Below are 27647 nucleotides of genomic sequence, written 5' to 3'. Positions count from 1 at the left end.
GATGTGTGCAAATCTGCAACAGTAATTGTATATTTTTTTATTTGAAAGATTATTATTCGTTGATATGAAAGATAATGTATAATATGTTCTGAAAACCATTTGGCAAGTGATGCTTATTTACGTTTCCAAACGTTAAAACCAGCACCAGAATTATAGTTCACATGGCTAGTTGTGGTTAATCGCAGAAGGTTTTTCGAGAGCTAAACTAGGCCTACAGTACCGACATCATCATCATCATCATTAAACATAACTTTGCCACATTTTAAGTGCGCATATACACACTATATTACGGTTACGGGCACTGACGGCAAAACAATGGCGGCCCCCGGTGGGAACTATTAGATTAATGTTTTGTAATACCTCTCTTCACAGCAATTTACCTATTGTTCTGATACTTCTGCAATATTGAACACCCCTGTATGATTATAAAACTGTTTCGTGACCAGTAAAACGGATCACATTGTTAATTCTGATATGAGGGCAGTTGGTAAGTGGACATGGCTAACGTTAGCTATTCAGAACCAGAATTGAGTTTTGTAGTTGAGGTCAGATGAGATAAGAGATGAAGCCCGGATGAGATAGAGCAAGTCTACGTTGAGATCAATAACGTTACATCTTATTCAAATGCTCTTGCTTTTTCGAAAATGCAGGCATCTGAGTTTTTTTGTCAAATGCTTAGTAAACAACAGGCTTAGATTAACAGTGAAACGCTTACTTGCGAGCCGGGAACCTTTCCAACAATGTAGATTTTTTGTTTAGAAATAATAACACGAGTAAAGATAACTTGGCTATATACACGGGGTACCAGTACCAAGTCGATGTGCAGGGGTACGAGGTAGATTTTGTTAGGATAGTCTTGGAGGTAGTGCCACATTGTAATTCTAACATGTTTCATTTGATCATATTTACTGATCTATTTTCAACAAGTAAAATCATTTCAAATGTTTATTATCTGCACAACCTAACTCTCCTTCTCTTACTTTGATAGTTGTCATGAAACTTTGACATGTTGGCACAGAAACTGCACCTGCTCCGACACAACGTCCTGTCATTTGTATCCTCTCGGACTGGCAGTGACCTCACCAGGCGCCAGTATGATGTCATCGTGGTGGGGGGAGGACATGCTGGGACTGAGGCGGCGGCCGCAGCAGCCAGATTGGGAGCAGAGACTCTCCTCATTACCCAGAAGATCATGACTATCGGTGAGAGAGAGGAAGAGCCGCCTGTTATTTACTTGTGGGATCAGTAGGAATAGAGCAGTATCTCTCTGAGCCACCCACCCACTCAGACTCACTCCCTCTCTCTCTCTCGCACCCTTCTCCTCTCGTTGTACCTCAGGGGCCCTCTCCTGTAACCCATCTCTGGGGGGCGTGGGGAAAGGCCAGCTGGTGAGGGAGGTGGATGCTCTGGACGGTCTGTGTGGGCGAGCAGGCGACTCGGCCGGGGTCCACTTCTCCATCCTAAACCGCAGCAAAGGGCCCGCTGTGTGGGGACCCCGGGCACAGCTGGACCGGGAACGCTACCGCCAATTCATCCAGGTATCTACCACTCAGCACAGCCAGGATCTGTTCAAGTTCATTTAATTGAATTGTTTAAACAGGAATCAGACAAGTTGTTTACATAAAGTCCTGTGTCGGCTTCGTTGGTAAGAGCGTGGCGCTAGCAATGCCAAGTTTGTGGGATTAATTGCTGCATGTATCACATAAAAATATATGTATACACTCACTGTACTGTAAGTCCCTTTAGATAAAATTGTCTACCATGTGGGAGATAAGAGCACATATTGGCTCCAAATCCACGTTGCAGTGATACTCTTTTTAATTTACCATCTATCTCAAGAAAATCTATATCTAAAAAATGATTAGTGCTTTAATCTTCTCCTGACTCCTCTGCAGTCAGAATTGCTGTCCACTCCCAGGCTGACAGTGTTGGAGGGCTCAGTGGATGAGTTGCTGGTGTCACAACCCAACCCAGAGGAGCCTGGACACCACAGAGTCACTGGGATAAGACTGGGTAGGAAAGACTGACAGACTGATAGACTGACTCTCTCACACAAACACACACACTACACATTCACACACTACACTCTACACAATGTCTCTCTTAGTATCTGGTACTTGTGTTTTCCTGTTGAATCTTTGACCATTCCCCTAAAGTGTCATGCTGTCATCTGTTTATGTAGGATGATTGTAGGTTTATATGTTGTACAAGTATTTGAACCGTAGTAGTATGCATCCCCTCTTTCTCCCTCCCTCTCACACACACACACACACACTCCTCTCTCTCTCTAACAAACCTCTCTCGCTCTCTCTCTATTTGAATTCAATTCAAAGGGCTTTATTGGCATGGGAAGCAAGTGGAATAGATAATAAACAAAAGTGAAATAAACAATCTGAAATGAACATGAAGATTACACTCCCAAAAGTTTCAAAAGAATAGAGATCTTTCAAATGTTATATTACTGGCTATGTATAGTGTTGTAACAATGTGTAAATAGTGTGCAAGTACAAATGTGAAAATAAATAGATAAATATAGTTTGTATTTACTGTTAGGTTCTAATGAACCTATTAAAACTCACTGACAATTAGTAAAGCTCAAACCAAGTTTATTCACCTGCTGGTGAATATACCAGCTGCATAAGACACAGACATGGTTCCAACATTGGTAGTGTTTATATACAGTTGAAGTCTGAAGTTTACATACACCTTAGCCAAATATATTTAAACTCCGTTTTTCACAATTCCTGACTTTTAATCCTAGTAAAAATTCCCTGTCTTAGGTCAGTTAGGATCACCACTTTATTTTAAGAATGTGAAATGTCAGAATAATAGTAGAGAATTATTTATTTCACCTTTTATTTCTTTCATCACATTCCCAGTGGGTCAGAAGTTTACATACACTCAATTAGTATTTGGCAGCATTGCCTTTAAATTGTTTAACTTGGGTCAAACGTTTCAGGTAACCTTCCACAAGCTTCCCACAATAAGTTGGGTGAATTTTGGCCCATTCCTCCTGACAGAGCTGGTGTAACTGAGTCAGGTTTGTAGGCCTCCTTGCTCGCACATGCTTTTTCAGTTCTGCCCACAAATCTGCAATAGGATTGAGGTCAGGGCTTTGTGATGGCCACTCCAATACCTAGACTTTGTTGTCCTTAAGCCATTTTGCCACAGCTTTGGAAGTATGCTTGGGGCATTTGTCGATTTGGAAGACCCATTTGCGACCAAGCTTTAACTTCCTGACTGATGACTTGAGATATTGCTATATCAATATATCCACATAATTTTCCATTCTCATGATGCCATCTATTTTGTGAATTGCACCAGTCCCTCCTGCAGCAAAGGACCCCACAACATGATGCTGCCACCGCCGTGCTTCACGGTTGGGATGGTGTTCTTCGGCTTGCAAGCCTCCCCCTTTTTCCTCCAAACATAACAGTGGTCATTATGGCCAAACAGTTCTATTTTTGTTTCATCAGACCAGAGAACATTTCTCCAAAAAGTACAATCTTTGTCCCCATGTGCAGTTGCAAAACGTAGTCTGGCTTTTATGGTAGTTTTGGAGCAGTGGCTTCTTCCCTGCTGAGCGGCCTTTCATGTTATGTCGATGTTTTACTGTGGATATAGATACTTTTGTACCGGTTTCCTCTAGCATCTTCCCAAGGTCCTTTGCTGCTGTTCCGAGATTGATTTGCACTTTTCGCACCAAAGTACGTTCATCTTTAGTAGACGCTTCTTCTTGAGCGGTATGACAGCTGCGTTGTCCCATGGTGTTTATACTTGCATACTATTGTTTGTACAGATGAACGTGGTACCTTCAGGCGTTTGGAAATTGCTCCCAAGGATGACTTGTGGAGGTTTACAATTTTTTTTGTCTGAGGTTTTGGTTGATTTCTTTTGATTTTCCCATGATGTCAAGCAAAGAGGCACTGAGTTTGAAAGTAGGCCTTGAAATACATCCACAGGTACACCTCCAATTTACACAAATTACAGTGCCTTGTGAAAGTATTCGGCCCCCTTGAACTTTGCGACCTTTTGCCACATTTCAGGCTTCAAACATAAAGATATAAAACTGTATTTTTTTGTGAAGAATCAACAACAAGTGGGACACAATCATGAAGTGGAACGACATTTATTGGATATTTCAAACTTTTTTAACAAATCAAAAACTGAAAAATTGGGCGTGCAAAATTATTCAGCCCCTTTACTTTCAGTGCAGCAAACTCTCTCCAGAAGTTCAGTGAGGATCTCTGAATGATCCAATGTTGACCTAAATGACTAATGACGATAAATACAATCAACCTGTGTGTAATCAAGTCTCCGTATAAATGCACCTGCACTGTGATAGTCTCAGAGGTCCGTTAAAAGCGCAGAGAGCATCATGAAGAACAAGGAACACACCAGGCAGGTCCAAGATACTGTTGTGAAGAAGTTTAAAGCCCGATTTGGATACAAAAAGATTTCCCAAGCTTTAAACATCCCAAGGAGCACTGTGCAAGCGATAATATTGAAATGGAAGGAGTATCAGACCACTGCAAATCTACCAAGACCTGGCCGTCCCTCTAAACTTTCAGCTCATACAAGGAGAAGACTGATCAGAGATGCAGCCAAGAGGCCCATGATCACTCTGGATGAACTGCAGAGATCTACAGCTGAGGTGGGAGACTCTGTCCATAGGACAACAATCAGTCGTATATTGCACAAATCTGGCCTTTATGGAAGAGTGGCAAGAAGAAAGCCATTTCTTAAAGAGATCCATAAAAAGTGTCGTTTAAAGTTTGCCACAAGCTACCTGGGAGACACACCAAACATGTGGAAGAAGGTGCTCTGGTCAGATGAAACCAAAATTGAACTTTTAGGCAACAATGCAAAACGTTATGTTTGGCATAAAAGCAACACAGCTGAACACACCATCCCCACTGTCAAACATGGTGGTGGCAGCATCGTGGTTTGGGCCTGCTTTTCTTCAGCAGGGACAGGGAAGATTGTTAAAATTGATGGGAAGATGGATGGAGCCAAATACAGGACCATTCTGGGAAAAAAACCTGGAGTCTGCAAAAGACCTGAGACTGGGATGGAGATTTGTCTTCCAACAAGACAATGATCCAAAACATAAAGCAAAATCTACAATGGAATGGTTCAAAAATAAACATATCCAGGTGTTAGAATGGCCAAGTCAAAGTCCAGACCTGAATCCAATCGAGAATCTGTGGAAAGAACTGAAAACTGCTGTTCACAAATGCTCTCCATCCAACCTCACTGAGCTCGAGCTGTTTTGCAAGGAGGAATGGGAAAAAATGTCAGTCTCTCGATGTGCAAAACTGATAGAGACATACCCCAAGCGACTTACAGCTGTAATCGCAGCAAAAGGTGGCGCTACAAAGTATTAACTTAAGGGGGCTGAATAATTTTGCACGCCCAATTTTTCAGTTTTTGATTTGTTAAAAAAGTTTGAAATATCCAATAAATGTCGTTCCACTTCATGATTGTGTCCCACTTGTTGTTGATTCTTCACAAAAAAATACAGTTTTATATCTTTATGTTTGAAGCCTGAAATGTGGCAAAAGGTCGCAAAGTTCAAGGGGGCCGAATACTTTCGCAAGGCACTGTATGTCAATTAGCCTATCAGAATTTTCTGTAATTTTCCAAGCTGTTTAAAGGCACAGGCAACTTAGTGTATGTAAACTTCTGACCCACTGGAATTGTGATAGTGAAATAATCTACCTGTAAACAATTGTTGGAAAAATTACTTGTGTCATGCACAAAGTAGATGTCCTAACCAACTTGCCAAAACTATAGTTTGTTAACAAGAAATTTGTGGAGTGGTTGAAACACTTAGGTTGGAGTCATTAACTCGTTTATGTAAATTTCCGACTTCAACTGTATACCCCAATTTGGGTGACATTCCCTCCTCTCTAAACATGACATATTTATTATTATGCAGGAAGTTAAGTGATACGGGCAACAAACTGTTCCTTCTCCTTAATGTGACAAGACCTGACCTTTGCCCCCCATTCCTCACTAAACCACATCTCTCCATCAGTGCCTTCCAACATGTGATTGCCTTTCCTTTACTCAGTACATTCCAAGCTTAATTGCTTTTATTTATTTATTATTATTCTTTTTTTCACCTTTATTTAACCAGGTAGGCTAGTTGAGAACAAGTTCTCATTTGCAACTGCGACCTGGCCAAGATAAAGCATAGCAGTGTGAACAGACAACAGAGTTACACATGGAGTAAACAATTAACAAGTCAATAACACAGTAGAAAAAAAAGGGGAGTCTATATACATTGTGTGCAAAAGGCATGAGGAGGTAGGCGAATAATTACAATTTTGCAGATTAACACTGGAGTGATAAATGATCAGATTGTCATGTACAGAGATATTGGTGTGCAAAAGAGCAGAAAAGTAAATAAATAACAGTATGGGGATGAGGTAGGTAAAAATGGGTGGGCTATTTACCGATAGACTATGTACAGCTGCAGCAATCGGTTAGCTGCTCAGATAGCAGATGTTTGAAGTTGGTGAGGGAGATAAAAGTCTCCAACTTCAGCGATTTTTGCAATTCGTTCCAGTCACAGGCAGCAGAGAACTGGAACGAAAGGCGGCCAAATGAGGTGTTGGCTTTAGGGATGATCAGTGAGATGCGCGTGCTACGGATGGGTGTTGCCATCGTGACCAGTGAACTGAGATAAGGCGGAGCTTTACCTAGCATGGACTTGTAGATGACCTGGAGCCAGTGGATCTGGCGACGAATATGTAGCGAGGGCCAGCCGACTAGAGCATACAAGTCGCAGTGGTGGGTGGTATAGGGTGCTTTGGTGACAAAACGGATGGCACTGTGATAAACTGCATCCAGCTTGCTGAGTAGAGTGTTGGAAGCAATTTTGTAGATGAAATCGCCGAAGTCGAGGATCGGTAGGATAGTCAGTTTTACTAGGGTAAGTTTGGCGGCGTGAGTGAAGGAGGCTTTGTTGCGGAATAGAAAGCCGACCCTTGATCATATACATTCCTTCTACAGATAACCATTAACTTCTGGACTCAGAACTCAGAACCCATCATTACAATAGTGTTTGTGCTTCACTGACTGCCCTTTTCTTGTTGCAACAGGTGACATATTCCACATGTTTTTCCAGCAGCAGATTATGATCGATAATGTCAAAGCCACACAGAAGTCTAACAAAACAGCTCCCACAATCTTTTTATTTAACAGTTTTTACTGTCATTTTCTTAATGGGTGCATGCTTATTAGTAAATGGAATAAGCAATTTCATAAATGTGTCAAGTGCAGCGTTTGGTTGTTCCTCATTACACACCAGCAAATATTATTTATATCATCAATATAATAATCACTACAAAACTTATTGTTTGACCTCTTATACACTATATTAGGCCCAGGCTTTGGAACTTTGTTTTTCCTAGATATGGCTCCTATATTGTGATCACTACATCCTATGGATTTGGATACTGCTTTAAAGCAAATTTCTGCAGCATTATTAAATATGTGATAAATACATGTTGATGATTTCATTCCTGTGCTATTTGTAACTACCATGGTTGGTTGACTGACAACCTGAACCAGGTTGCAGGCACTGGTATAAGTTTGATGTTTTTTCTTGATTGGGCAGCTTGGTGGAAGCCAGTCAATAATTAAATCACCCAGACAATATACTTTGTTGATATGACATACATTATCAAGCATTTCACACATATCATCCAGATGCTGTCTTGGTGGTCGATAGCAGCTTCCCACAAGACTGGGCTTTAGGAGAGGCAGATGAACCTGTAGCCAAACAGTATTTAACATGAGATCCTCTCTAAGCTTTACAGGAATGTGGTTCTGAATATAGACCGCAACACCACCCCCGTTGGCATTTCTGTATTTTCGGTAGATGTAATAGCCATGTATTGCTAAGTGCGTTTCAGAGAGAGTCGGTATATGAATGTAATGTGTTTCAAGAAAGTTATTGACTTCATGAACCTTGTTTCTTAGACTACATATGTTATTATGGGCTATTTTGAGCACTTTTCTGGGTTGCTTTATTGTTTTGAATGCTTTACTGGGAAGCTTATCAGAAGTAGACTTGCTTATGTTATTTATATTGGAGCTGATGGTGCACGGTGAGCTGCACACAGTGGACTTCCTACTAGGGCACACCTCAGTGTTAACAGTGTAACTCTGGTTCATAGGCACATGATTACTGCATACAATAGCTGTAGAATCAACAGAGGTATTCAGGGCAGTTAGTGGGACAAATTAAGTTACTTACAATGTGCCTTCCAACGTCCCTGGGATAATGTACATTTGATGCAGCATTATGACAACTTATTGTCACAATGGTAGGGATAAACTGAGCTGGTCTTGTGTCATTGAGAAGTCTTAACGCAGCCTTGAAATGCATCCAGGAGCCAAGATGATTTGGATGGACTCTGTTTTTCCTGTAGAGTATCTTCTGTTTCCAGAAGGAGTCATAGTTATCTATAAAAGTGATTCCAACAACACTACAGTAATCTTTTAGCCAGATGTCTAATGCCAGTTGTCTGTTGAATCTTTCACACCTGTGGCCCAACGATGGTACCGGACCTGAAATGATTGACCACTTTTTGGAATCTTTCAATACTAGAATCAGTTCTTTAAAATACATTTTCAGAAGTTACGAGCTAGCCCTCCTGATGTCAGAAGCAGCCTTGTAATGTCCTGTACTTGTGCTCCTGGGTAGCACAGGGTTTTGCACTTAAACCGAGATGTCTCACCATAGGCCTGCCAATGATGACAAGTAGTGAAACAGCCGGGGAGGTCCGGCCGTTCTTTCGCCTCGAGTGGTTTACAAGACCACTTGAGGACCGAAGGGCGGTGGGGCCCGATGGAACAGAGCCGGCTGTAGTATGTGGTAGAGACCCCTCTGGGCTGGATACAGTGTAGAGGATGAAGGAATCTCTGGAAGCAGGTGGGCAAAACTGTTGGTCAGTGGGATGGGATCCTCCAAAGCCATTTCAGCCCCATTCACCAAAGACCGCTGCCTTGCGCTGGGCTTATTGTGTATGACGTTTCTCACATGGGATGCAGGATCGATAACAGTGGCATCCACCAGCTCCTCATAAAGCGTCCTTGCTCTTTTATTCTCTGGGGGGGGGGGGGGGGTTGGGTCTCTGCAGGGCAGCCCTGGCCAGTCAGTTAGAGAGTGGCAACGTGGCGAGGCAGTGGCACAACGGCCAGCTGAGGAGTAGAAAAGGAAAAGGTCTTCGAGTGGGAACTATCCAGGATACGCTGCAATGTCTCAATGTGCTTACTCTGGACGTCCAGCTCAGACACAGTACCAGTCAAGAGTTTACACACCTACTCGTTCAAGGGTTTTTCTTTATTTTTACTATTTTGTACATTGTAGAATAATAGTTAAGACAAACTATGAAATAACACATTGAATAATTTAGTAACCAAAAGTGTTAAACAAATCTAAATATATTTGAGATTCTTCAAAGTAGGCTTTGCACACTCTTGGCATTCTGTCAAGGGTGGCTACTTTGAAGAATCTCAGATATCAAATATATTTTGATTTGTTTAACACTTTTGGTTACTAAATTATTAAATATGTGTTATTTCATAGTTTTGATGTCTTCACTATTATTCTACAATGTGGAAAATAGTAAAATGTTTAGAAAAACCCTTGAATGAGTAGGTGTGACTGGTACTGTATATTCCTCAATAAGCTGACAGTTTCCACATTGGAAATTTGGCCTGACAATATTATCCCGGAACTGAAAAGTAGATGCAGCTCCTACATCGGATAAAAGTCAATCAATCCACACAGTGTGATTGTCAGATTGAATCACACAGTTTGTGGGATCACCACAGTCATAGGCAACAAGCCAGAACCCAACCACAGACTAGAAACTAGCCAGCACCCACAATAAACACAACCAAGGCACAAAACTCGCCAGCATAACAACAGCAAGGAGAGAGCGGTGACTTACGCAATGCGATTGAATGCTGGGGCCCACCAGCAACGCAATGACGGCTGTGTTACCAGTGTGAAGGCCAAGAGAGAAGCACCTTGGAGGGATGTAGTTTCCAGTACAGGTCGGTGGAAAGTCGGGAGGGTGGCAAGCGCTACACCGGGACACGGGAGAGTCAAAAAGAGTAAATCCATGTGGTTCAAGTTTGGCAATAGTCCAAAAACATCCACGGCACAATGTCAAGTGGAAGGCACAGAGTCAAGTGGAAGGATGAAAGCAACAGTATGCAGGTGTCTGTATTGTGTTTCTGCACATATGCGATGTAGTACACAATTTGAAGGGACCACTTTTGGTTTGTGGGGCGCTACTTTCAAAACTACTGACTAAAAAGTATACAAAAGTACTGGATAATCCCTTGAACTATCTGAAAGGACACAGGTAGAGGGCAAGACTGCACAGCCTCCCCTTGAGAAACCAAATTGAATATGTCTAACAGGAGCTCAAACAGGTACATATAAGCACTTGGCCCCTCCCAGGACCAAACAGTTACCCAATTGGCAATTACAACCAATAAACTGTTCTGCAATGTAAAAGACAATTTCCACATCCATTGTTACAATCAGAATTATTGATAATTCATCACCATACATAAATGGAACAAACAATTATTTTCTCTCATTCAACGTACTGACTCCAAAGTGTGCACGCTCCTATTATGCACAACTAGAATGACAGAGACATAGGACACAGACACAAGGAACTCCAGCATAACCCCTTAAATATGAACAAAGGAAACCATACATCAAATTAAATAAACAGAACTTCTACCTCAAGTCATGAGACTTGCAAACATTCATGTGCACAGTAAAGATTGTGCCCACTCAGAGGGTAGGGCTATGGGCTAAATGAAAAATGTATCAAACATGAAACGGATGTCCAAGTGTTGCAATAAACGGTATGGGGATGGAATGATGAAACGCTAACATGAGCAATTATTGTAGGATTCGTTGGAATATAGATTTACCACATGTGTTTTAAACATGTGAAAGCAACAGCAGAACAAGCACTCCCAACTGGCCATAGGTGGGACTTTGGGGAGCGCAAGTGTGTCTTCGCCACTAATAATTCCAAATGCAAGCTTCATAAGTAAATTATACATTTCAAGCAATTTTGACCAAAGACCAGTAGGCCTATGTGAGTAATTGTTACGTGATGCCCCATTGCTGGTGAGCTTGCAAAGTAGGCCTAAACAGTAGTGATGTTACGTTTGATACTGGAGCTTTGCTAAGCAGATAATGCAGTGTTCAAATACTAGTTGGAACTAGGAAACTCAAATGTGCGACTTGTTGATTCATTGAACGCTGCACGTGTATAACTAAAACCAGCTAGCAAGTCAGACATTTCAGAGTTTCCTATTTCCAACTAGCACTTATACAGTGGCAAGAAAAGTATGTGAACCCTTTGGAAATACCTGGATTTCTGCATAAATTGGTCATAAAATTTGATCTGAACTTTATCTAGGTCACAACAATAGACAAACACAGTCTGCTTAAACTAATAACACAAATAATTAAATGTTTTCATGTCTTTATTGAACACACCGTGTAAACATTCACAGTGCAGGGTGGGAAAAGTATGTGAACCCCTGGATTTAATAACTGGTTGACCCTCCTTTGGCAGCAATAACCTCAACCAAACGTTTTCTGTAGTTGCGGATCAGACCTGCACAACGGTCAGGAGGAATTTTGGACCATTCCTCTTTATAAAACTGTTTGTTTAGCAATATTCTTGGGATGTCTGGTGTGAACTGCTCTCTTGAGGTCATGCCAAAGCATCTTAAATCGGGTTGAGGTCAGGACTCTGACTGGGCCACTCCAGAAGACATCATTTCTTCTGTTGAAGCCATTCTGTTTTTGATTTACTTCAATGTTTTGGGTCGTTGTCCTGTTGCATTACCAAACTTCTGTTGAGCTTCAATTGGAGGACAGTTAGCCTTACATTCTTCTGCAAAATGTCTTGATCAACTTGGGAATTCATTTTTCAGTCTGATAGCAAGCTGTCCAGGCCCTGATCAGCAATGCTCCCTCCACCATACTTTACAGTTTGGATGAGGTTTTGATGTTGGTGTGCTATGCCACACAGTGTCGTGTGTTCCTTCCAAACAACTCAACTGTAGTTTCATCTGTCCACAGAATATTTTGCCAGTAGCACTGTGGAACATCTAGGTGCACTTTTGCAAACTTCAGACGTGCAGCAATGTTTTTTTTGGACAGCAGTGGCTTCTTCCGTCGTGTGTCCTCCCATGATCACCATTATTGTTTTATGTATCGTAGACTCGTCAACAGAGATGTTAGCATGTTCCAGAGATTTCTGTAAGTCTTTAGCTGACACTCTCTAGGAAAGTGCATTAAAATATAATTGTATTCATAATTCTGGCTTGTAAAGGTCATGATAGGAAACTTTCCTGATTCAAACATTTCTGCCCAAGTAGAATTCAATGCCGTTCAACGACTGGTTTCCAGGCAACCCAGCAGCTTGTGCATTCTTGTAGTTTGTACATCCAGGTACTGAGCACCACAGCATGACTAAACTTTACAGATGTTGTCGACACAAAAATAGAATATTTATTCGCAAGCTGATGTTCTATGAAAGAGTGGCTGGTACGGTGAGTAACGTTAGCTATCTGTTGACCCCCATTCTCAACTGCATGCACCTCGACAGGGACGTGCTACATCCTGAAATTGCAATGAATTCTGGATATTGTGGTTTAGTTACAACAAGGAGATGTAGATGGCCTTTTTCTACCGGTGAGATACAAAAATGCTTATATTTGCGTTTCTTTCTTGATTCTTGATTCTTGATTTTCATGATATATGTCAATAACATATTAATGGACATATACAGTGAAAGAGCAGCAGTAAAGATTTCCCTTAATTAACAGAACTTTGCCAACTGACCAGTAATGAATTATATCAGAATAGAGAGTCTGAAAAAAATCATATTGTTAAAATATGGAGAGTCCGGGTGCTGGTGAACAGCAACAAGTGAAGACGCGTTTTCTCGGTGCTCCGATCCAGGGCGAACAATTTACTATTAATACTTAACCAACACCTCCCCCAGCGTGTTCATTTTTGTAACATTTAATTTGGAATCGAACCCAATTTACTAATCTGCAGTCATGAAGAAGAGGTCAGCCTTCAATGAGGTGAAGGAGCTCCTACACCGCTGCCTGGAGAGCAAATTTGGCATTTACCCAGCCGTACTGAAGATCACTACACCCTCCGGCGAGTAGAAGACATTCAAAGATCCAACCAAGGCCAAAAGATACATTGTTGCGCACCTACAGTGGTTCCTCCTTTAAAAGTTGCGAGCTTGCACCGCAGGACTTCGAGGTACCCAGCGTCACGCCTTCATTGCTCCAGACCACCACAAGGGGGAGTTAGAGCACTCATAATGCATTTGGGTCCCAAGGTTTTTATATTCACCAATCATATCGAGTGGTTCCAATGACGAATTTTGACGCAAGCCACCTGTCCCTGGGTGAAGATGGCTGACAAAATGTACAATTGAGGGGAATATGTCAGCTAATGTAGAGACAAACATTTGTGCATATTTTTTGTCATAAAGTTAACTTGCTAAATACCGATTTTCGTAAATTATCTGACTAGCTAACATTAGCCAGCTAGCTAGTGTTGGGAGAATGAGTTTGTGATTAGTGGTGTTTGTTTTAGGGACTCCTGAGAACCAGCAAACCAGGCTGTCGTCTTGTGAAACAGTGGATGTAAAGAATCTAGCTAGCTAAAGCATTTACTGCAAATTGAATGTACAATTGTGTAAGCTTGCCTTGCAATGCAGCTGAAGTAACATAGCAAATTTTTCCTTGCATATTGTGTAGTGGAGGATAAAAATAACTGTATGCCTATGGATGTGTAGCTAGCTACAGTATGTAGCCGATCTGTGTATGGACCCTAAAACATTAGGTTCTGAACTACTATTCATACCAATCTATGAACCTCAGCTATCATAGTTGTTGTATCAGCTTCAAGTCTGAATGGCATTAATGAAGCCTATGTGGACCCGGTGAGAAATGGCTGGCTAGTTAGCGGGGTGCGCGGTAATAGCGTTTCAATCGCTGATGTCACTCTCTCTGAGACCTTGAAGTAGTTGTTCCCCTTGCTCTGCAAAAGCCACTGCTTTTGTGGAGTAAACAATGGGAAGACCGCAGAGTTCCAATATTATTTTTGTTTACATTTTAACTATAGAATAACGTGAGCAGGTCTCATTGCCAATAATAGCGAATGAGGCATTGTGACGTTGAACAATAAGCTGGGGAAAGAACGTTCGGAAGGTGAGTTGGTGCCACAGTGCTCAATAAAACTAATAGGAGCTGGCACCACACAACTGCCACAGACACTTACCCAGGCGACTATTTTGGTTTTGCTTAAAAAAGACGAATCCCCTAGACTGTGGCTCATACCGCCCTATAATCCTTTTGTGCTGCAATTATAAAATTCTCACTTAGGTCCTCTCCTGCCATTTAGAGACAGTGATGCCTAATAAATCTGGTTTGGTCAGTTATCTCAGGTAGGTAATCTTTCTATAATAATATTTAATGTTCTTTATTCTGCCCACTCAGAGATCATCATCCCTCTTGATGCTGAAAAGGCTTTCGACCGGGTTGAGTGGGAATATCTATTTACAGTACTAGAGAGATTTGGGTTTGGCCCGTCATTCCTTTCCTGGATTAAGATTTTGTACTCGTCCCCAGTGGCTTCTGTTCGCACCAACAATGTTACCTCCAGCTACTTCCCTCTCCACAGGGGTGCCAGGCAGGGTTTCTGTTTATCCCCTTTCCTATTTGATATGGCTATTGAGCATCTTGCTCAAGGGAATATTAAGGGGCAACATAACTCACAAGATGTCCTTATATGCAGACAATCTTCTTTTATCTTCATGCTACAAGATTTTGGCACATTTTCTAGTTATAAGTTAAATCTAACAAAAGTGTGATCCTCCCCATTAATCAGTTAGCAGAAGGCATTGGGAATGCCAACTTCCCATTTAAGGTGGAGCATCAGGTCTTTACTTATTTGGGGATAAAGGTCACACACTCATTTAAGGCTCTGTTTAAACAACTTCAAAACACTCCTGGAGCGCACTAAGCAGGATTTCGTCTCTTCCCATTTCATTAACAGGTTGCGTTAATTCTGTTAAGATGCCTGTACTACCTAGTGTAGCAGGCTCAAGGGGTGGGGTTTCCACGTCACCAAGTTCAATAACCAAACACGCACACGAAGCACAACTAGAATACAAATGAGGAATTTATTAGGGAGATTGGCACACTGTGGGAAAGAGGGGAATTCAGCAACCAGTCCACAATCTGTTCTCATTGTCCGTTCTGTTCTCCAGGGGCAGGAAGTCCATATAAGGCTAGGTTAGGTACACTCTGCATGGGTCCCGACAAAAGTTTGACTAAACCTGGTCCCCATTAATACAATACGTGGAGAGCCTGCCTTTTACTTAGTGTAATTTGCGTAGTTTGGTAAGCAGTTTTGTCTGTTCTAGTGGCCATTTTGTGCTGATGATAATTTGTATATAACTTTTTTCCCATTGTTTTTGTTTCTAATACTGTTTGTTTCTTTCCTATTTAACTTACTTTTATAGATGCCTTGGTGGGTGGGTGGGAGAATGTGGAGGGTATGGATGGGCGAATTAGGGGTTGAGGTTGTACTGCTTTTGTTATATCTGAATCTATAAATTGTTTTTTTTAAATAAAAATATGAAGAGTCAGATGGGGCATATACACTGAGTGTACAAAACATTAGGAACACCTTCCTAATATTGAGTTGCACACCTTTTGCCCTCAGAACAGCCTCAATTCGTTGGGCCATGGACTCTACAAGGTGTCAAGCGTTCCACAGGGATGCTGGCCTATGTTGACTCCAATGCTTCCCACAGTTGACCAAGTTGGCTGCATGTCCTTTGGGTGGTGGACCATTCTTGATGCACACGGGAAACTGTTTAACATGAAACCCAGCAGCGTTGCAGTTCTTGACACACTCACACCGGTGCGCCTGGCACCTACTACCATACCCCGTTCAAAGTCACTTAAATATTTTGTCTTGCCCATTCACTCTCTGAATGGCACACATACACAATCCATGTCTCAAGACTTAAAAATCCTTCTTTAACCTGTCTCCTCCCCTTCATCTACACTTAAAGTGGATTTTACAGGTGACATCAATAAGGGATCATAGCTTTCACCTGGATTTACCTGGTCAGTCTATCATGGAAAGTTCCTAATGTTTTATACACTGTACATTGCACACGTCAATGTCTCAATCTGAATTTTCTTTCTTTATGTATTTATATTCTCCGGCTGTGATATAATTTGAAAGATCTTATTTAAACCATATTATAATCCCTCCTGAATCTCAGCCACAATTTACATGTGGATGTTTCACTGAAGATACAGTAAACTCCCTGTAATTGTTTGGAGAGGATGTTTGTAAATCTATTCGACTCCCTGTCTCTAGAAGTATAATAATGTCTACATACATTATTTACAAGGTCTGGGTCTGGGCTTTTCACACCAAGAGAGCACAAACCCTGAATATTATAGCAGCTTATACTTAAGGATGCTACGTTTCAAATGTTCCTTTAGGACATGTTCTCTCTATTCTCTCCTCTTAGTCGATGGAAGCCACCCCATCTTGTCCAGCTCAGTGGTACTTACCACTGGCACTTTCCTGTCCGGCTCCCTCTTCATGGGCCAAACCACCTCTCCCGGGGGGAGGATGGGGGATGCTCAATCATGTGCCGGACTTTCATACACACTGAAAGAGACATTGGGGTTGAGGGTGGGTCGGCTGAGGACTGGCACACCCCCTCGGATAGTGAAGGAGTCCGTGGATCTGTCCTTGGCTCAGCTCCAAGCCCCGGACAAACAGCCCACTCCCTTCAGTTTTCTCAACACCCACACCCGCTGCAAGGTAAAAACTACAAAGAAAGACTACAACTGCCAATATGCCAACATAACTTTACACCCGGCAAATATTGTTTTTGGGTTAATTTGAAGGTAAAGAAGTAGTACAAAGTGATTTCAGGTATTTCTAAATCTTATTCTTTAAAAACCACTGGTCTAAACAAAATTATAAACAAAATGTTGCATAATACACCTTAAATTCTCTAGAAACTGGCTGTGATTCTAACATGCTGTGCCCTGTAGCCAGAAGAGCAGCTCCCCTGCTATCTGACCCACACCACACCTGGAGTGGAGAGAGTGGTCAGGGAGAGTGTCCACCTCAACTGTCACATACAGCAGGACACCAAAGGTCCCAGGTACATGCACACGCAGACAGAGACACACACTCACCCACACACACAGTAAACTGTGTACACATTACTTTACAAACTGCATTTTGTCTTTCCTCCTCTCTTAGATACTGTCCCTCCATCGAGTCGCGGGTGCTGCGGTTTCCGGGGCGACGGCACCAGGTGTGGCTGGAGCCGGAAGGTTTGACCTCTGACCTGTTGTACCCCCAGGGCTTGTCCATGACCATGCCCCCTGACCTGCAGCTCCGCCTCCTTAGGGAGATCCCTGCCTTGCACCGAGCCGAGATCCGCGCTCCTGGTATGCAGCCCAAAATACAGACACCCACTCTGGGTCCCAATAATCTGTCCTTTCTCCCAAAGTGTGCACTTGTTCACTTCCAATGAGTGAGAGGGAGGAGTGCAGGCAGAAAAATGGTATGCAGAATCTCAGGTCAACCTATCCCGTACCCCTTGACCGTTTATGCACCTTTCTAGATCTGAAAGAATTGGATGGGCGTTAACTATATAGTAATAGCTCCACCTTGCTAGCCTTCTTGTATGCTAAGTAGGATTTTTGCCATTTTACTTCCACGCATCCAGTTCTTTCAAGTCTGAGGAGGAATCCAGAAGTTAACTCTAACTGCTAAACTTTCGATCAGATTTAAGTGCACCTGTTCAGCTCAACTGTTGTAGTTGTTTTGTTAGATCAAGTTACAGTTATCATCAAGCTTGATTGACCTAAACACGTTTTAGTTCGCTGCCTACATCTACATTAGCACTCTCCGAGGTGTGTCATTGCGGTTGTTTTGGAGAGACTACACTAGTTGGACTGCGCTTAACCACTGATCTACAAATTACCTTTCATCCCAAATAACTAAAGTTATGAAGATTAGCGATTCTGCGTCGCACCTTGCTAAAACTGATTTCCTCAAACAGGCCGATTATAACCTCCCTATCTCTCTGAATTCTAGGTTACGGGGTGCAGTATGACTTTGTGTGCCCCACCCAGCTGACCCCGTCTCTGCAGGTGAAGAGCACGCAGGGGCTCTTCCTCGCGGGTCAAATCAACGGCACCACGGGCTACGAGGAAGCAGCCGCACAAGTAGGGGTTAATCTGGGAACTGGGACACCTGGGTCGTGTTGTTAGGGCACGTAAGGGAAAATGTTTTGAAACTAAAATGTGCATTTCTTTTTTGGGCAAGTACAGGTAGTCCCTCCCTATTTTAGTCTGTTTTCTTCCATTTGGTGCCTAGTAAACACAACCCAGGTGTGTGGACTCTCTGGCCAACAAACAGTGACATTAATTGTTCACCTTACTATCAGAAAAGAAAACGGGCAGCACTCTTGGACTGAAGGCTGGTAGCAGAATAGCCATTTTACATGTTTAACATTTTTAGTCATTTAGCAGACGTGCTTATCCAAAGCGACTAACGGTACAGTGAATGTATACATTTTTTGTATGATCACTGTGGGACTTAAACTCTCAACCTTGGCAATGCTACTGGCCGTTTGCCACACTTTTTTTACCAACTGACCCACCACAGGACCCTACAATATATGCTACAACAAACCCCTTTCTCTCCAGGGCTTGTGGGCGGGGGTGAATGCAGGTCGGACGGCCCTCTCCCTGCCCCCCATTGCATTGTCTCGTACCCAGAGCTACATCGGGGTGCTGATCGATGACTTGGTGGGCCGAGGGGTGACAGAACCTTACCGCATGTTCACCAGCCGCGCCGAGTTCAGAACATACCTCAGGCCCGACAACGCAGATCTCCGTCTCACCCCCAGAGGTATCATAATGTGTGTGTCTGACAGTCCCCAACTACTGGGTGCAGTTATTTTGGCTTACATAGGGCCCCGGGTAATGTAGTGATACATGAACAGAGTGTATTATTGGCTGTGTTCAGTTATGAGGTCAAGCATGAGTCACTGACAGGAAATCCAGCAGCTTTGAGCTTAATATTGTTAACAAAGTGCACATTGTAATTGGCCGCATAGGTTTATAAGATTAGAAAATGACTACGGTCATTAGCCAACTGGAGGAATTCTAAGATATATTGCATCTCTGGCCATGTTCGACTGATCAGACTGAGCAATCTTACTGATACAAATAATAGTCCGTCTGCAGTCACCAACTGCAATGTAGTCAATCTCAAAATTACATGTCAGACTTTGTGGATGAATAATATTTTGACCTTTGACCCGGTCTGCAAGGGTTTGAGGAGGTGGGCTGCGTGACTTTGCGGCGATACAAGAAAGCGGTAAGTGTGAGGGACGGCCTCCAGGAAGCCCTGATGGCCCTGCAGTCTGTGGCGCTATCCTCCACCCGCTGGAGAGAGAAGCTGGGCAACATCAGCCTGAGTGAGAACAAGAGCACCACCTTAAAGTGAGTGGGAAGTGGTTCAGCGGTGGGTGGTTCAGCATGCATTTACTGGGATGCGCTCAGCAGAAAACAATGTTGGACGTTTAGAATAGACATATACGGTGTATTCAGACCCCTTGACTTTTTCCACATTTTGTTACATTACAGCCATATTCTAAAATGGACTAAATATATATATTTTTCCCCTCATCAAGCTACACACAATACCCAATAATGAAAGCAATAACAGGTAAAAAAAAATTATATTAAAATGGGGGGAAAAAAACTATTTTACATAAGTATTCAGACCTTTTACTCAGTACTATGTTGAAGCAGCTTTGGCAGGGAGTACAGCATTGAGTTTTCTTGGGTATGACGCTACAAGCTTGACACACCTGTATTTGGGGAGTTTCTCCCAATCTTCTCTGCAGATCCTGTCAAGCTCTGTCAGGTTGGATGTGGAGCGTCGCTGCACAGATATTTTCAGGCTCTGGCTGGGCCACTCAGGGATATTCAAAGACTTGTTCCGGAACCACTCCTGCATTGTCTTGGCTGTGTGCTTAGGGTCGTTGTTCTGTTGGAAAGTGAACCTTTGCCCCAGTCTAAAGTCCTGAGAGCTCTGGAACAGTTTTTCATCAAGGATCTCTCTACTTTTCTCCATTCATCTTTTCCTCAATTCTTACTAGTCTCCCAGTCCCTTCCACTGAAAAATATCCCCACAGCATGATGCTGCCACCACCATGCTTCACCATAGGTTTCCTCCAGACGTGACACTTGGCATCCAGGCCAAAGAGTTCAATATTGGTTTCATCAGACCAGAGAATCTTGTTTCTCATTGTCTGAGAGTCCTTTAGGTGCCTTTTGGCAAAATCCAAGCGGGCTGTCATGTGCCTTTTACTGAGGAGGGGCTTCAGTCTGGCCGCTCTGCCATAAAGGCCTGATTGGTGGAGTGCTGCAGAGATGGTTGTCCTTCTGGAAGGTTCTCCCATCTCCACAGAGTAACTCTGGAGCTCTGTCAGAGTGACCATCGGGTTCTTGGTCACCTCCCTGACCAAGGCTCTTCTTCCCCGATTGCTCAGTTTGGCCGGGCGGCCAGCTCTAGGAAGAGTCTTGTTGGTTCCACACTTCCATTTCGGAATGCTGGAGGCCACTGTGTTGTTGTTGGACCTTCAATGCTGCAGACATTTTTTGGTACCCTTCCTCAGATCTGTGCCTGGACACACTCCTGTCTCGGAACTCTATGGACAATTCCTCTGACCTCATGGCTTAGTTTTTGCTCTAACATGCACTGTCAACTGTGGGACCTTATATAGACAGGTGTGTTCCTTTCCAAATCATGTCCACTCTATTGAATTTACCACAGGTGGAGTCCAAGTTGTAGAAACATCAAGGATGATCAATGGAAACAGGATGCACCTGACCTCAATTTTGAGTCTCATAGAAAAGGGTGCGAATACTTATGTAAAAAAGGTATTTGCAATAAATCTGCAAAAATGTCTAAAAACCTGTTTTCACTTTGTCATTATGGGCTATTGTGTGTAGATTTAGGATTTTTTATTTAGTAAATTTTAGAATAAGGTTGTAACGTAACAAATCAAGGGGTCTGAATACTTTCCAAATGCACTGTATGACATGTAGAATAAGAAATCATATCAGCTCTATTCAGGAAATGTCTCTGCAACATTCAACAAGGTTTGCCTACTGAATATAGCCCTGACTTTCTATTGTTCTATGTATGGGAACAGTATCCTTAAAACATCCGTATCTGGTATTTATGTACACACACAGGTTGTCAAAAAGATAGTGACTCCTCATTCTGAAACAGACTAACAACACTGCAACCTATGAGAAAGTGAATGCGTTATGTCTTACTACATTTTCAAAATTATTTTCTATTTTCTCAAGCAGAGGTGTGTATATAGTCTGCTCATCAACTTTACTATACCATGTATCTTTCTCTCTCAGTGGTTTGGATCTGTTGCAATACAAAGATGTGTCCTTTGAAATGTTGGCCTCCGCCTTCCCAGAGTGCCTTTCACAATATTTTGAGTACTCACAACGACTCAAGATTGAAGGTAAAGGCTCTTTTTAAGTCTCAATCAGTCTGCGTCTGAAATGGCAGTCGATTTCCTACATAGTGCACTACTTTTGTGGCTCTGGTCAAAGGTAGTGCACAATATAGGGAATAGACTGTCATTTCAGACACGCACTCAGTTTAGTCTTAAAGTTTACCTTAAAACGTACTGAACCCTGTGCTTTGTGGCTTTCAGCTGTGTACAGACCCCACTGCGAGAAGCAGAGTCGAGAGATGGAGAGAATACGGAGCGAGGAAAGTCTGTCTCTCCCCTCTGACATGGACTACCTCTCCTTACCAGTGTCCCTCTCTCATGAGGTCAGAGAGATACTGGACCGAGTCAGGCCCAACACTGTGAGTCTCAGTAAAACTACAACATAAACCACATTTCCACAGTTTATGCGAGTAAAGTCATATTGATAAAATATATAATTATGACAACTGATGGAAACAGGAAGTTTCGGTAAAATGTTATAAATACCGACAGATAATGTGTTTGATCGACAAACTGGGATATTTTCTAAGTCAGTAAAATGAAGTATGCTAGAAATGGTGGTGGAAACACAAAATTGTATTTGTTACATGTGCTGAATCCAACAGGTGTTGGTTGACCTTACCGTGAAATGCATATTTACAAGCCCTTAACCATCAATGCAGAGTTTAAAAAATAAAGGGAAAAAGTGTGAAATAAACTAAAGGAAAAATAGTAACAAAAAAATAATAAGAGTATATACAAATCGGTACCGAGTCAATGTGCAGGGGTACGGGTTAGTTGAGGTAATGTGCACATGTAGGTAGCGGTAAAGTGACTATGCATAGATAAGACAAGAGTAGGGTGTTGAAAGTGCACTGTGATGAGCTTGATGCTCCTTTCCAATAAATATCGAGGGTCTTATTCTGATGACATGATCAATGCTTAACTGCGGTTTGACAAATAAATATTCTCATCATCTAGACTAGCCTAACCGCACTGTATCTGCCAGCTGTTGGCTGGAGCACACGTGCCAAGACCAGAGGAGGTACATTTGCTATTTAACACAACAGTTTGTGACAAAATTATCAGTAGTTGAAAATGGGATGGAAACAAATTCGGTACATGAAAACTTAAGCGAAAAATGAAATTTTATGTGCACTACGTCATCGCACACAGATTTCTATCCGCAATAAGTCCGTTTGGTGGGAAAATGGGCATATTTTCTTTATGGGGATTTTAGAATATTTTCATGAAAATCTGTCGCCAATTGGATGGAAACTTAGCTACGCTAGTAATTTTTTTATGACAAAAAACATAACTGACCGAGTGTGATGTACGCCCGTGTCCGGACACTCATACTTGCGTCCTAAATAGGTTGTTTGGGTATGCGAAAATAAAAAGTGTGACCCATGTGTTTGACAACAGCTGATAATCAGCTGTACCAAAATGATGAAATTACTGGAAAAATAGCAATTGCGCATTCGATGAGACATTCTCAGTGTGGGTGAGCCTAGTATGTTGTTGCTTACAGCCTACATTTTTATCTAAACAATGCATTCTAAATAGTATGTAGTTTTAGTAAGTGGTAAGCAAGACCGATTCCGGACACAGCCTAGGTGTTGTGTAAGAGGCCTTATATAATGTTACATGTTACACTACCACAGTATAGTAAATAGATCTAACACCCTTCATAGGAATCCCAGTGGTTATCCAAATCTTCATCTGCTAAATGAGGTGTCCAAACTCTTAAGACTACAGTGCCAGTCAAGTTTGGACACACCTACTCATTCAAGGGTTTCTTCATTTTTTACAATTTTCTACATTGTAGAATAATAGTGAAGACATCAAAACTATGAAATAACACATATGGGATCATGTATTAACCAAAAACAGTGTTAAACAAATCAAAATATATTTTAGATTCTTCAAAGTAGCCACCGTTTACTTTGATTACAGCTTTGCACACGCTTGGCATTCCCTCAAACAGCTTCACCTAACAGTCTTGAAATAGTTCCCACATATGCTGAGCACTTGCTGGCTGCTTTTCCTTCACTCTGCGGTCTAACTAATCCCAAACTACCTCAATTAAGTTGAGGTCAGGTGGTTGTGGAGGCCAGGTCATCTGATGTGGCACTTGTTCAAATAGCCCTTACATAGCCTGGAGGTGTGTTGCATTGTCCTGTTGAAAAACAAACGATCATCCCACTAAGTGCAAACCAGACGGGATGGTGTATCGCTGCAGAATGCTGTGGTAGTCATGGTGTTTAAGTGTACCTTAAATTCGAAATGAATCACAGACGGTGTCACCAGCAAAGCAACCCCACACCATCCTACCTCCTCCTCTGTGCTTTACAGTGGGAACCACACATGCGGAGATCATCCGTTCTCCTACTCTGTGTCTCACAACACGGCGGTTGGAACCCAAAATCTCCAATTTGGATTCATCAGACCAAAGGACACATTTCCACTGGTCTAATGTCCATTGCTTGTGTTTCTTGGCCCAAGCAAGTCTATTCTTATTATTGGTGTCCTTTAGAAGTGGTTTCTTCGCAGCAATTCGACCATGAAGGCCTGATTCACGAAGTCTCCTCTGAACAGTTGATGTTGATGTCTGCTACTACAAATTTTATTTGTCACATGTGCCGAATACAACAGGTATTCATTCACCTTACAAGCCCTTAACCAACAATGCGGTTTTAAGAAAATACCACAAACAAAAATAATTGTAATAAGAATAACAAATAATTAAAGAGCAACAGTAAATAACAATAGCGAGACTATATATACAGGGGGTACCGGCACAGAGTCAATGTCAGGATGCTCTCGATGGTGCAGCTGTAAAATCTTTTGAGGATCTGAGGAACCGTAACACATCTTTTCAGTCTCCTGAGGGGGAATAGGTTTTGTTGTGCCCACTTCACGACTGTCTTGGTGTGCTTGGACCATGTTAGTTTGTTGGTGATGTGGATGCCAAGGAGCCAAGGCTCTCAACCTGCTCCACTACAGCCCCATCAATGAGAATGGGGGTGTGCTCGGTCCTCCTTTTCCTGTAGTCCACAATCATCTAATTTTTCTTGATCACGTTGAGGGATAGGTTGTTATTCTGGCACCACACGGTCAGGTCTCTGAACTCATCGTTGTCGGTGATCAGGCCTACCATCGTTGTCATCAGCAAACTTAATGATGGTGTTGGAGTTGTGCCTGGCCGTGCAGTCATGAGTGAACAGGGAGTACGGGAGGGGACTGAGCACGCAGCCCTGAGGGACCCCCGTGTTGAGGATCAGCGTGGCGGATGTGTTGTTACCTACCCTTACCACCTGGGGGCGGCCCGTCAGGAAGTCCAGGGTCCAGTTGCAGAGGGAGGTGTTTAGTCTCAGGGTCTTTAGCTTAGTGATGAGTTTAGAGGGCACTATGGTGTTGAACGCTGAGCTGTAGTCAATGAATAGCATTCTCACATAGGTGTTCCTTTTGTCCAGGTGGGAAAGGGCAGTGTGGAGTGCAATACAGATGGCATCATCTGTGGATTTGTTGGTGCAGTATGCAAATTGGGCAGATCTAGGGTTTCTGGGATAATGGTGTTGATGTGTGCCATGACCAGCCTTTCAAAGCATTTCATGGCTACAGACGTGAGTGCTACGAGTCGGTAGTCATTTAGGCAGGTTACCTTAGTGTTCTTGGGCACAGGGACTATGGTGGTCTGCTTGAAACATGTTGGTATTACAGCCTTAATCAGGGACATGTTGAAAATGTTAGTGAAGACACTTGCCAGTTGGTCAGCGCATGCTCGGAGTACACGTCCTGGTAATCCGTCTGGCCCTGCGGCCTTGTGAATGTTGACCTGTTTAAAGGTCTTACTCACATCGGCTGCGAAGAGCGTGATTACACAGTTGTCTGGAACAGCTGATCCTCTCATGTAAGTTTCAGTGTTACTTTACTCGAAGCGAGCATAGAAGTTATTTAGCTTGTCTGGTAGGCTCGTGTCACTGGGCAGCTCTCGGCTGTGCTTCACTTTGTAGTCGTAATAGTTTGCAAGACCTGCTACATCCAACGAGTGTCGGAGCACGATTTGATCTTATTCCTGTATTGACGCTTTACCTGTTTGATAATTTGTCGGCGGGCATAGCAGGATTTCTTATAAGCTTCCAGGTTAGTGACGCTCCTTGAAAGCGGCAGCACTACCCTTTAACTGTAATCCATAGCTTCTGGTTGGGGTATGTACGTACGGTCACTGTGGGGATGACGTCCTCTATGCACTTATTGATAAAGCCAGTGACTGATGTGGTGTACTCCAATGCCATCGGAAGAAAGACGATACATATTCCAGTCTGTGCTAGCAATACAGTCCTGTAGTTTAGCATCTGCTTCATCGTACCACTTTTTTATAGACTAGTCACTGGTGCTTCCTGCTTTAATTTTTGCTTGTAAGCAGGAATCAGGAGGATAGAATCATGGTCAGATTTGCCAAATGGAGGGCGAGGGAGAGATTTGTACACGTCTGTGTGTGGAGTAAAAGTGGTCTAGAATTTTTTCCCCTCTGGTTGCACAGTTAACATGCTGATTTAAGTTTCCCTGCATTAAAGTCCCCGGCCACTACGAGCGCCTTCTCTGGATGAGCGTTTTCCGGTTTGCTTTTGGCGGAATACAGCTCGAGTGTGGTTTTAGTGCTAGCATCGTTCTGTGGTGGTATGTAGACAGCTACGAAAAATACAGCATAAAACTCTAGGTAGATAGTGTGGTCTACAGCTTATCATGATACTCTGCCTCAGGTGAGCAAAACCTTGAGACTTCCTTAGATATCGTGCACCAGCCGTTTACATAAATGCATAGGCCCCTGCCTCATGTCTTACCAGAGGCTGCTGATAGTGTATAATCCGCAGGCTGTATTTTCTTAATGTCGTCGTTCAGCGAAACATAAGATATGTTTTTAATGTCCCGTTGGTAGGATATACGTGCTTTCAGGTTGTCCCATTTATTTTCCAGCAATTGAATGTTAGCTAGCAGAACGGTATGCAAGGGCAGATTAGCCACTGATCCTCACAAGGCATCCCGATCTCTTTCCGCGAAACCTACGTTTCCTTTTACCGGGAATCATAGAGATCTGGGCCAGGTCGGGTGTCTGTAGTATATACGACTCATTGAACTCCTCGTCCAAGTTGAGGTGAGTAATCCCAGTTCTGATGTCCAGAAGCAGCAACAGTATGTACAAAATAAGTTACGAACAACGCTTAAAGACAAACAAAATAGCATGGTTGGTTAAGAGCCGATAAGATGGTAGCCCTACCCTCCGGCGCCAACTCTGAAGCATTTATTTGGGCTGGAATCTGAGGCACAGTTAACTCTAATGAAATTATCATTTTAACGAGGCATGAAGCTCGCTGAAAGCTCGTTGAAAGAATACCAAGCGTGTGCTGTCATCAAGGCAAAGGGAGGCTACTTTGAAGAATCTCAAACAAAACTAAATATATTTTATATTTAACACTTTTTTTTGGTTACTACATGATATCATAGTTTGTCTTCACTATTATTCTACAATGTAGAAAATAGTAAAAGAAAAACCATGGAATGAGTAGGTGTGTCCAAACTTTTGACTGGTACTGTATGTGGGCCTATAGCTTCAAAGGAGTGTTCCTTGATGAAAGCTAACAAAGCTCTATCTACCAAACGTTGAGCTGCCCTGTGCTTAAATAGTCATGATAATACATTATTTGTAAAATGATTGATGTTTTTGTGACACTTGTCTTGTCTTTGTAAATTAGCTGGGCGCTGCTACCCGTCTACCAGGCATGACGCCTGCTGGGATCATCCACCTTCTCAACTATGTCCTCAGGACCGGGCAGAGGAACAGACACACAGAGCACAGAAACCGATCGAGCCAAAAAGAGGGGGGAAAGGGACAGCTGTGTGCAAGCAACATACCGATATCTCAGTGAAATAATGACTAGGAAAAAAATAAATGTACAAAAATTAACT

The 27647-nt window shown here is 42.6% G+C and overlaps 1 protein-coding gene across 3 annotated transcripts; it reads left to right on the top strand.

Annotated features, from left to right (window-relative positions):
- mto1 (mitochondrial tRNA translation optimization 1) lies at positions 1–27645 on the top strand. 3 transcript variants are annotated; one of them, XM_036946680.1, is made up of 13 exons: positions 1–21; positions 989–1202; positions 1339–1538; positions 1896–2013; positions 16647–16945; positions 17182–17294; positions 17396–17586; positions 18239–18369; positions 18853–19057; positions 19482–19653; positions 21595–21704; positions 21900–22057; positions 27434–27645. In XM_036946680.1, exons 2-13 carry the CDS (start codon positions 1007–1009, stop codon positions 27605–27607), a joined length of 2067 nt encoding a protein of 688 aa, XP_036802575.1. In that variant the 5' UTR covers positions 1–21; positions 989–1006; the 3' UTR covers positions 27608–27645. The 3 variants fall into 3 exon arrangements, with proteins under 3 accessions (XP_036802575.1, XP_021421184.1, XP_036802574.1); XM_021565509.2 differs by lacking the exon at positions 1–21 and adding an exon at positions 279–487; XM_036946679.1 differs by lacking the exon at positions 1–21 and adding an exon at positions 307–328.
- Positions 27646–27647: the final 2 nt, after the last annotated feature.

The sequence above is a fragment of the Oncorhynchus mykiss genome, chromosome 16 (genome assembly GCF_013265735.2).
Source record: "Oncorhynchus mykiss isolate Arlee chromosome 16, USDA_OmykA_1.1, whole genome shotgun sequence".
In the NCBI taxonomy this organism is placed as follows: domain Eukaryota; kingdom Metazoa; phylum Chordata; class Actinopteri; order Salmoniformes; family Salmonidae; genus Oncorhynchus; species Oncorhynchus mykiss.
This window is presented reverse-complemented; position numbering and strand designations above follow the sequence as displayed.